Genomic DNA, 10965 nt, shown 5'->3' on the forward strand with positions numbered 1-10965 from the left:
TGCAATGTAATATTTTTTACTCTCTAGGGCTCACCCAAGTGCAGGTCATAGATGGATGTGCAAAGTTTTCCAATCTGGCTGTCTCCAGCACAGGCACAAAGTGGAGACTTGTGTTCACTGTCACATCACCTCCAGGTAAGCTCCATATTCTGCATATTTTTTTTTATTTGGTAAAAATCAAAGCCCTACAGGTGGCCTGAATTTATAAAAAGGGAATTAAACTTTGTCTGAATGAGTGGAGCAATGCCAAACCTCTAAATAGCCTGAGTTCTGTTCCACATCCAGGTTGGCATTACCCAGGCAGCAGGAGAGCTGGGTGATTCCTGGGCTGTTCATGAAAGATCTCTCAAATCAAATTAGTGCAAAGAAGTCAGAGAAAGGTGCCTCTTTCTCTCTGGATTCCCTAGTTATGTACACCTGTTGGAATGTGGTGCTTAAGGTCAGCTAAGCTGTCAGAGCAAAATTTTTCCTACAATTATTTTCTGATAGTATTCAGAAATTTTCCACCTGTGTTTCCAGTATTTTCATAGTGCCTTTTCTTGACTGTTTGCCTGCACCTGATCATCTTTATGAGTGCAGCAGGTTATGCACATTCAGAGCATGACTCCAGGACTGGGCTCTGCAAGGGGTCTCCTGGTAGTTTATGGAGGTGATGTTGGCACCTTCAGGATCACACAACTGGCACGAGGCCTCTGAGCAACCCAGTAATGGTGAAGGGGCAGGTGTGCTTATACCTCCTTGGAAATACAGCTGAGGGGGACACTGGGGCAAGGCACCGAGTGAACTCCAGCTTGTAAAATCTTCAAGGCATCTGCACAAGAAAAGCACCTGTACAACAGTTTGGGAGCCTGAATTTATCTATAAATCTGGTTCTGGTGGTCTATTGGGGTCATAGTGTTGGGGTTTTGTCTCAGGATGACTGCAGAGGCAAGTCTGTAGAGAAGTAGGAATGTGCTGTGTGGCAGAAAGTCCAAAATATATTAAGATATGGATGTTTTAAGACTTTGTGTAAAGTCTTCTCTCAACTGAAGTTCATATGTATTTGTACTTGCAGGCAATTTTTTTCCAATTGGAATAAACTTCCCACATTGTTCTGATGAAGCTCAGCTTCGTTCAGGTGGACATCACTGACGCAAATCTGATTAGTTTCTGCTAAAGTACTTACAGCTACTTACCCTGGTCTCCAAGCCTCCATCTCACAAGTGCTGCTGATTGGTTTTTTTAATGAATTGATGAGTAAAAGGCTTTTAGATGACTGGAACTCAAACAAATAAAAGAAATATCCATTCATCAAAATTATTAAAAGTGTGGGATTAGGACCAATAGTGAGTCAGGTATAGGACAGGTAATGAGATGATGGGACACCCCACATCCTTCAAGTCTATAGAAAGTACCAGGGTCAGTTTTACTACATTCCTGTCCTTGGCAGGCACATGTCCATTCAGAATATATTTTGGAAATAATTTAGAGAACCAAAACCTACCTATATTCTGATTTTTGAAAGGGCTGAATTAGGCATCTTCTAGTGCTTGAAGCTCAGATGCTGAGACCAAATGAACTCCTGACCACAGAAACTATGAGTTGTGGCTGGTTTGATTCTGATTTATTTACAGAAACTTTAGAATCTCTGGGTGACAATCATTACCCAAAGCTTGTGTGTGTCAAGAGACTAAATATTTACAGTGCAAACAGCAGGGATACTGCCATTTTTTATTTATAATGCTTATTATCATCATGGTGGAAAACATTAGCAAGTTCACTGGGAGTTTTCTGCATCATGGATTTAGGCTTAATGCTGGTGACTGTTCCTGGGTTCCCCATCACTTACATTCATATTCAGGTGGAGCCTGTAAAAACTGTGTATTCTTAACCCTTTTATGTCTGGGTCTGATCTCCTTGGTCATAGAAATAGATGCTTTGTGAGTGAATTTTCTGGGTTTAGCAGTCAGCTAGACAAAGTCATGGAAGTAATATTAAGGATTGTTGAATGCAAAGAAGTTGTTTATGCATCAGGAAGCTTAAAACTTACCTTGTAAAAGTATTGTTACATATTTGGGTTGTCCTGTTACTCAGTCCTAAATATTGTTGTCTAATGTTGGATCTGGAGATAGATGGACTTAAGGTTTGTTCCTGCATGTATTTTTAACAGTGGCATCCCATCTGGAAGTTTATAGGATGGTGGTTTAGGTGTGAAACCAGTATTCTTACTTTGGTAATGAACTGACTGCTTTCAATTCCAGGGGCGAAGTTCACTGTGATGTCTCAGCCCTTCACCATCTTCCCTGTCCCCATGGCAGTGAAGGCCAGCACGATCCTTGTTGTCATACTGAGCTCAGCAGCAGCTGCATTCACTATTGTGCTTGCATTCTGCTGGTTCAAGAAGAGCAAAACCAAAAGTAAGTTGGAAATACCCACTAAAATTTATACTTGCAAGCTCCTTATTTTGCTTAAAAAGTTCCCAAAATAGCCCCAATATATTTCAGACAGTTGAACTCAAAAAGCTCTGAGAAGTTCACTATTAACAATATATTTTGTAGTTAGTGCAGGGACAAGAGTTGGGCTTCAATGATCCATGTGGGGCCTTTTCAACTCAGGACATTCAATGATTCTATGGTAGCTCAAGATTATACAGTTTTATACCTACAAAAGATGTCTGAGTCCTGACTGGAAAAGGTTTTAAGGTTGTTTGTATTTCAACACAAACAGTGGTTTACAGCTGAACTTAATGATCTTAAAAGCTTTTTCCAAACTAAATGATTCTATGTTGAAAATCAAATTTCTCTCACGCAGACAAGGAGTTATGAAACAGAGGAAATATTTGGTTTGATTTCAATGATCTCTTCAGCCACTGCATTTTCTTGATGAGGGATGTCACAGCCAGGCTCACATCACACTGTTGGCATCATGTGGATCAAAGTGATACTGGGAGGGCTACAGCTACTCTGGAGTCCTCCCCCAAGCAAATCCACACCTCTACTAATTTATCTTGAGGAGGGTTTCTTTTTAGTATTCATTTTAAAACAAATATAGCTACCTCAAGGAGGCTGTCCCATTGCAGAAGGCATAAGGATATTTGTGGAAGCACTGAAGATAAAAGGATGTGATCACTACTGGTGGTGGTTTGAATGCCAAACAGCCACCTCAGACTGCTGGGTGTTTTGGAAGTCACCAATGACTTGGTCTTTAAGATATTCCAGCTGAGCCTGGGACCTGGACACATGGATGGGTAACCTGTAGTGGAGGAGTAAATGCACATAAATGCCTGGTTCATCAGCTGGTGAAGGGTCTAGAGCACAAGGAGTGGCTGAGGGAGCTGGTGGGGCTCAGCATGGAGAAAAGGAGGCTCAAGAGGAACCTTCTCATTGTCTCCAAGTCCCTGACAGGAGGTAGGAGCCAGATGGGGGTCGGTCTCTTGTCCAAGGGAACAAGTGACAGGACAAAAGAAGTGGCCTCAAGTTGCATCAGAGAAGGCTTGGATTGGATACTACAAAAAGGTTTTAATGTAAAGGGTTGTCAAACACTGACACAGGCTGCTCAGGGAAGGAGTGGACTCAGTCACCATCCCTGGCATTGTTCAAAAGGTGTGTGGACATGGCATTTGGTGTTGTGTATATATATCTATATATCTATATCTATATCTAATCTATGTGTGTATATATATGTGTATATATATGTATATATGTATATATATGTGTATGTATAAGAAATAATCAACTATGTATTCAACAATATATTTAATTTCTGCTTGAATTAATTATTTCTGCCGAGTTGAAGATGTATTAGAGTGATGGGACTGTGTGTTTCATTACAGAAAAAAGGCCTGAACAGGCTGCTGTACCAGGGGCCAATACTAGGAGACCCAGTAAAGAAGCACAGCCTCCTGCAGCTCTCATCAAACCTTGCTACAATCAAGGAGACAATAAAAGACGAGTGCCTGTAGCAGAAGGTGACAATTCAAATTCATAAAGAGTTGAACATCAAAAGAGTTGGTTTAGGTCTTCTAACATATTCAGGTGTTGGAAGAGGCTGCCCTGGGAACGGATGGAATCACCATCACTGGAAGTGTTCAAAAATGTGTGGGTTGTGATGCCTGGGGATAGTGTTTAGTGTTGAACATGGTGGTGCTGGATTGGTGGTTGGACTCAATTATCTTAACCTTTTTTTCCAACTTTAATGATTCCACAATTCTATAGGTTTGTATTGGATCAATGACACAGTTCTCAGAAGGTCTATCTCTTTTTTGCCTCCTCCTTCTGCTCCCTATTTTTCTATTTGCTTTTTCTTCTCCTTTTCTACATATAGACTGAATTCCCAGCTACACTGAAGGCAGCAGCATAATGCCCCATATACTCATGGTGTGATTCTTGGGGTGGTCCTGTGCAGGTCCAGGAGCTGGTCTTCAATGCTTCTTGTGTGTCCCTTCTCCACAATTCAGGATATTCTGTGATTCAGTGAGTCCATGATTTTCCCAATGTTTTTGGAGTAGGGCAGGGACCAACACCCCCAGTGACCCCAGCACTGATGGTTCAATTGCTGAACCACCTCATACTTCAGGATATGTTGGTCTTTGAGATATTCCAGCTGAACTTGGGACCTGGCCAAATGGATGGGTAACCTGTAGTTTAGGAGTTAATGCACATAAATGCCTGTTTCATAACCTGGAAAAGGGGATGGAGCCCAAGTCTGATGAGGAGCAGCTGAGAGAGCTGGGGGCCCTCAGCCTGAAGAAAAGGAGGCTCAGGGAGGACCTTCTCACTCTGCAACTCCCTGACAAGAGGTTGGAGCCAGGTGGGGGCTGGGCTCTTCTGCTTGGAGAAACAAGGCTCCTCCCTGCCCAAGTGTCCAAGTGCTTCAGCAGTAACTGCAGAAGGGTCTCAAAGCTCTGGACAGGTTTGCAGGCTCTAGAGGACTGCAGCGAGGTACACTGGAGGTAGAAACCCCCCCCAGAGCTCATTTGCAGTGTCTGTGAGTCGAACTCAGCACCCCAAGGCAGCTCCATTCCCACCCAGCACTCTCCATGTCCCCCTTGACTCCCCAGGGTCCTGCCACAAACAACCCTTTTCTGCACACCTCCTCCAGACTCCTCTTTTCATCATGTGTTGATCAAACACGACTCCTCCTGAGGTCAGAGGGAAGCCAACAGCCTCGGGGGCACGTGGCTGGCAGCACAAAGCACTGGCTCCCCTCTCTGCAAGTGTGAAATGTTCTTACAGGAGTTGAGAGCTTTTTTATTTCACCTGCCAGCAGCACAGATCTGAGGGCATTCAGATAACCCCACTGAACCCCCCATTTACTCTGGTTTGGGAATTTCTTTTTCCTCCTTCCCAAAGCCTGTGGATTACATAAGAGGCAGGAAGATGAGAGCTGGAGTTTTTATCTCCTTTTAATTAACGTCTATCACAAAAGCAGAGGGAGAGAGAGAAGGAGAGAGGAAATTCTGCAGTTTATGTATTTTGATATTTGCTGTCCTCCTCCAAAACACAGCATTCAGCTGTGTGCCTTAGGATACAGATCTGCTATAAATTCATTTTTTATCTAATTTGTCTGAGATCTAAGCTTCCTGTGGAGGTCTGAGATCAAAGGATCTGATTCTGTCTGATGTTGGCTCTGACACATAATGCGTGCTGACTTAGTTCTGTCTATAAACCCGCAGTGGGAGGCTGCCACTCTCCCTTGGCACCTTTACATAGTGAACTTTCATTTGGGCTGGGGAGCCTGACAAGGTAACGCCTTGATTGGAGCCATCGTGTAAATAATTCATGGAATGATTTTTTTTTTTTGTCAGAAAAAGGCAACCCAGCCACTTAAAGTCTTTTAGGAATAGTTGCAAGACAAAAAGATTCCCCAATATGTTCAAATCTAAACAAGGATAACAATATCTTAAGTGAATTTAATACATATGACTTAGAAATGTTTAATGTTTGATTCCCCCTTATTTAAAGTGCTGTTGGTTTTGGGAAGAGAGACAGAGAAAGGAAATCAAAGCTGAACTCTTTTTGTTTAGTTTCTGCTTTATAGCTCTTCCACTCATAAGAAATAAGACTTTTCTAGCACAATCAAGTGTTCAGAGCCTTTATTTATTAATCACCACAGTAAGACTTGCAAAACAGCTTTTCACTTTGGAAGGTGCTTATAGAGTGTGAAGTGCCTTGGACCAGGATCAGGGGCCCTGGATGTTGTACCAAAAGGGGCAGCTGAGCATGAAGATGAGGGAAACCAGCTAAGAAGCACTGCAGGGAGAAGGGATCAAGATGTTACCTTGGTTAATTGTGGTGTAACAAAACAAAATGTCCTCAGCTTCATGTAATTCTCTCTCTTGAATTAAAGAACTTTTAATTTACTAAAGCATTGTTAACAGAACACACCTGGAGGTGGTGGAACATACTCTATTTTTGCTTTTTATAATTTATTCTGGTAGTTCATCACCTTGGCCATTGAGAGCTTGTATCCTCTAAGAGCTTATATTTCCAAGTCCAAATTTTCTGTCCTTTCAGGTGTGGTACCTGAATGATTCTGAGATCCTCGGACACCTTCACCCAGAATTCACTGTTGTATTCCTGAAGTTGTTCTCCCACTCTGCAAATTGCATCTCCCTCCTTGGTCTGAGGGTGCTCAGATCAGCTCCTCCTTCTTCCTTTCTACCAGTTTGATATTTTTTCCATGTTTAACAAAATTTCGTTGGAATTAATTTCAGTTTTAATTTCAAATCACCAATGGAAATATCTTCCATTTCAGTGGGACTGTTACTGCCACACATCCCCATCTCTGAGCATTATTTCCCACATATAATTGTTGCCTGAGCTCTGTTAGCTGGTACTTAATCCAGTTAATTGTGTGCTTTAATGATATTGAATAGTTTGTATTTAATTTTAAAAAATCAGGATATTTATATTACTATGTCATATAAATCTCCAGGCAGTGCTTCATCCTTGAAACCTCTTACAACCAGGCAACTTTTAGCCTCCTTCCTTAGTTCAAACTTGTTTGAAGAGGTCTCTTTCCACCATTGAAAATGGCACCTTTAAAAATGAAGAGAGAGACAATAAATCTCAGGAATATGGAGTTTGGTATAGGGGATCATTGTTCTAGTTCAGCAGGAGGGACCAGCTAACCCTGTGTGGGGTGATCAAAGCTGTGTATTCTGCCCCCTCTATTCATTCCCCAAAGACAATGGGCCATTAGCAGCAGCTGCCCAGGGAGCCATTATCACCTTCACACCCAGCCTGAGGGGGGCGGAGCTGCCAATGGGCCATCAACAGTTCAACACCCCCTGGCTCCCAGAGTTAATCACCCATTGTGTGAGTCCCTGCCCAGGGGGAGGGACTGGGTGCTCCCTGAGGGTACATAAGTGGTGGGTAAGAAGACTTTGGTAACTTCTTGTTGGATCCAGAGGAGCAGCAGGACCTCGACAGGAGGAGATCACCGCTCTCACCCAGACCACAGCCCTTGCCTGCACCAACAGGTTTTTCTTTTCCTTTTGCTCTGGACTTGGGGGAACCACAGGGGTCTCAGCACAAGGGCAAACAAACCCCCTTGGGTTTGTGCCCCAGGACACTGGGTTATACTGCTGGGGTTTGTGAGTTGAAAGCAATTTCCCTTTTGTGTCAGTGTTGTTATTGTATTATTATTATTAAATTTTAGGTCTGACTTATAATCTCTCTCGTGGTGAGTTCATTTCCCCTGCTGGTTCACCTTTAAACCAGCACAATCATGACCTAGTTATGCTCTTTATATGTATAAAAAAGAAAATCAAACCTGGTGTGTATGTAATTTGTACTTTTAAACAGCCACCTGACTAGTATTTCAACAAGCTTAAGATGGAAAAGTGTTACACAGAAATATATCTGACTACTGAAATTTTGCTAACAGCTTTCCAGTGGATCTTCAAGAGGTACAATCCTGAAATTGAGTTATAAGTGTAAAAGATGTAAAAAACAAAAACCTTTAAGATGAAAAATGAGTACAAGCATGAAGTCATTGTCACTGTCAGAGTACCAGTTGGTCAAAGGGTGTCCAAACAACATACTAATAATATGATTCATTTTAGTTGTTTTTGTGAGGAGCAGGAGTTGGACTTGATGACCCTTAGAGGTCATCAACAGTCTGAGATATTCTATGATTCAGCAAATATAATTCCAATTAATGATTTACAGAAAAAGGAGAAGAGAATGAATCTGAGCAGAAGGTCTGAGCAACCATGGGCTGAGAGCCACAGGATAGTAAGGGTCAAAATGGGAGAACAAACCTGAAAAATCAGGAGTGGTAACAATACATTTGCTGGTATTGTTTGTGCTAAAGACCTACAATATATGCAGATATATGGACTATAAAAGCTGATGTCAAATGAGACATGTGGCCTAGGACTAGTTTTGGATTTGGAATGAATATAAAAGATTTGGGTCTGAGTTGTTTTCATTTCATATTCAGGGGGGAAAGGAGAGGATTGCAAGAGTATTACAAATGATACTAAAAATGAGGCTGCCAATCTTGCACTGAAATGACAGCACACCCTGTCAGCTCAGAAGCAATCTGCTGTGACACTACAATTGCTTTATCAGCATGTAAACATTTTGCATTTCCACATGAAAAGTGTATAGTGCATATTTTCCTTTTTCTGCATTTTTACAACATAATTTTTTAAACAGCATTGCAGGTTACAGGCTCTGCCTTGAGTAGGACTCAAATGTTGGAAATATAAAGTTCTATCTCATGTTGCAGCCTGATTCAGAAGGGGATGATGTATTTTATAGGTGTGTATTATTGAAATATTATCAGTCTTAATACTACATAGCTTACTAACCAACTTTCTTCTAGATATTTAATTATTAAACATTTACTGAAAAATTTGTTAACCATTGAAGATGTTCTAGGAGCAGGTAGCTTATCAAGAAGAACAAACTAGCTGGTTTTGTTGCTTTTTATTTATTTGTGGAAATAGCTAATAGTGATTTGGCTTTATTTCTGTCAAGCTAAAAGGTGTGGCCAGTGCAATTGTCTCTAACAATAACTATCTTTTATTTAATCATTGAATCACACACCATAGAATGGTTTGTGTTGGAATGGCTTTTAAAAATCACTTCCCTCCAATTCTTTCCACTATCCCAAGTTGCTCCAAGCCCTGTCCAACCTGGCCTTGAACACTTCCAGAGATGGAGCAGCCACAGCTTTTCTGGGCAACCTGTGCCAGGACCTCACCACCCTCACAGGAAACAGCTTCTTCCTGACCTCTAATTGAAACATTTCCATTTTCAGTTTCAAATTCTTCTCCCTTGCCCTGGCACTGCCTGCCTATGTGAAATGGTGGCAAAAGCAAGAAATCAGTTCAGTGTCTTTAACACACAGGAAAGGCATAGATGGGTAAGGTACATGAAGGTGAGGTTTATAATTATGGTGAAAAAAATTCCTGCTTTCACAGGTGTAGAAGGAACTGGAGCAGTGGGACGTGCCAAAGGAGAACTGCAGGAACTCAACCTGTCATCTCATGAAACCAAATCAGTTGGAAAGATGAGCAATGTCCATCTTAAGACAGGTGACAGACACACCTTTTCTTCAGCAAGGAGAAGTTACAGTCACCGACAGCCACGTGGAGGTACAGCTCCTGGTGGCTCTGTGGAACATCAGCTGCCAACTGCCCCAGGGTGTTCCAGGCAGAAAGAAGTCCCCAAACCTTCAGTTGCTTACAACCAGAACAGAGAGGAGTCTGAAAGGATGCCCAGACACCAAAATGATGTGGGTGAACATGTTGCCATGGTGGCAGCAGAGGGGTAAAGAAGTGGTGTGAGAGGGTGGAGCACTGGCAAAGCAAGGTTCTCCTGGCTGGAAGTCAACATGGAGTTGAATCTTTTGTCTCTGTGGTCAGAGAAAACCACACACACAGGTTAGGATGAAGAACCAGATGGTCCTACTTACAAATGAACCTGTTACCTGGATCTTCCAGTCCCAAGTGGGACACTCTGGCTATGCCTTTGACATTGACCTTCCATAGCTTCCAAAACCAGTGTGGATGCATCCAAACTGCCTGTTCAGAACAGTCTTCTGACACCTCTAAAACTCTCTCCAAGTGTTTTTTGAGGGAGTGCTGGATCAGCTTTGATGTTGTATTCCAAAGCAGTCAGAGATTAGCCCAACAACTCATTAGGATTTCTGACACTTCAATATACCAGCATGGATATAGTCTTAGTGTCTGGAGCAATGCTGGTTTGTATTTATACATATATACAAATATATAGAAATTTTCCCATTTCTTCCAACCATGCTTTTACTTCCATTCAAAGAACTTCAGTATGTGCATAAATATTTTCCTTTTTCTGAGGGGAAAAACATTTATTCAACTTTCATTTCATTGTGGCTTGAGTAAGTGTTTCCATTCCTCCCTACTTAAACCTGTGTACTTGTTTGTTTGGTTGGTTTTAATTAAAGTATTTTACTGAGTAAATCTACACTGTGGTATTGTTTTCTGACACCTTTAAATCACTGGCTTGTTATGAACACAACTGTTTATGGATAATAATAATAATAAGGCTGACATTCTGCAGTTGCTCAGAGAATTCCTCTGTGCTTTGCTTTACTGAGCTGGAAGATGAGGAACTTTATTATATCCTCTCTGTACCATAAAATTCTTGGTTGCAAGGTGTCCTGGTGGCACTAGATAAAATTTATATTCCTCTGCAGAAAAAGAATTATTTAAGTAGGAATCTGAGTTTTCTGGGCAGATCAGCAGTGGAAGAGAAGCTGAGAAACCCTGATTTGAAAAAAAAAATAATAAAACCCACAAACCAGTTCATTTCAAGCTGCAGGAGTTAAGGATTCTGGTCAGCAAACAGCAGTTTCTTAGGCACAGAAATAGATTCACCAGGATTAGCTCCTGCACTGTATTGTGTTTGTAATCATATTTTGGGGTGAAATCAGACTGACTCACTGAGCTGGGCAATGGCTGCAGGGGCCAAATGAAGGGATATGTCCCTG

The 10965-nt window shown here is 41.7% G+C and overlaps 1 protein-coding gene across 10 annotated transcripts in view; it reads left to right on the plus strand.

The window, feature by feature from the left end:
* The window catches only part of PKHD1 (PKHD1 ciliary IPT domain containing fibrocystin/polyductin), a 274518-nt gene extending 264083 nt beyond the window's left edge, over window positions 1-10435 (plus strand). For 2 of the 10 annotated variants that reach the window (XM_071548173.1, XM_071548172.1), the window contains exons 63-67: window positions 28-135; window positions 2241-2396; window positions 3812-3946; window positions 7391-7462; window positions 9416-10435. In XM_071548173.1, coding sequence (XP_071404274.1) covers window positions 28-135; window positions 2241-2396; window positions 3812-3946; window positions 7391-7462; window positions 9416-9768 — 824 coding nt within the window. In that variant the 3' untranslated portion in view covers window positions 9769-10435. Of the gene's footprint in view, window positions 1-27; window positions 136-2240; window positions 2397-3811; window positions 7465-8645; window positions 9026-9415 lie in introns of those variants that run through there. The other 8 variants (XR_011697094.1, XM_071548176.1, XM_071548175.1 and 5 more) reach the window with 8 other exon arrangements.
* Window positions 10436-10965: the final 530 nt, after the last annotated feature.

Source organism: Pithys albifrons, chromosome 2 (assembly GCF_047495875.1).
Source record: "Pithys albifrons albifrons isolate INPA30051 chromosome 2, PitAlb_v1, whole genome shotgun sequence".
Taxonomy (NCBI): domain Eukaryota; kingdom Metazoa; phylum Chordata; class Aves; order Passeriformes; family Thamnophilidae; genus Pithys; species Pithys albifrons.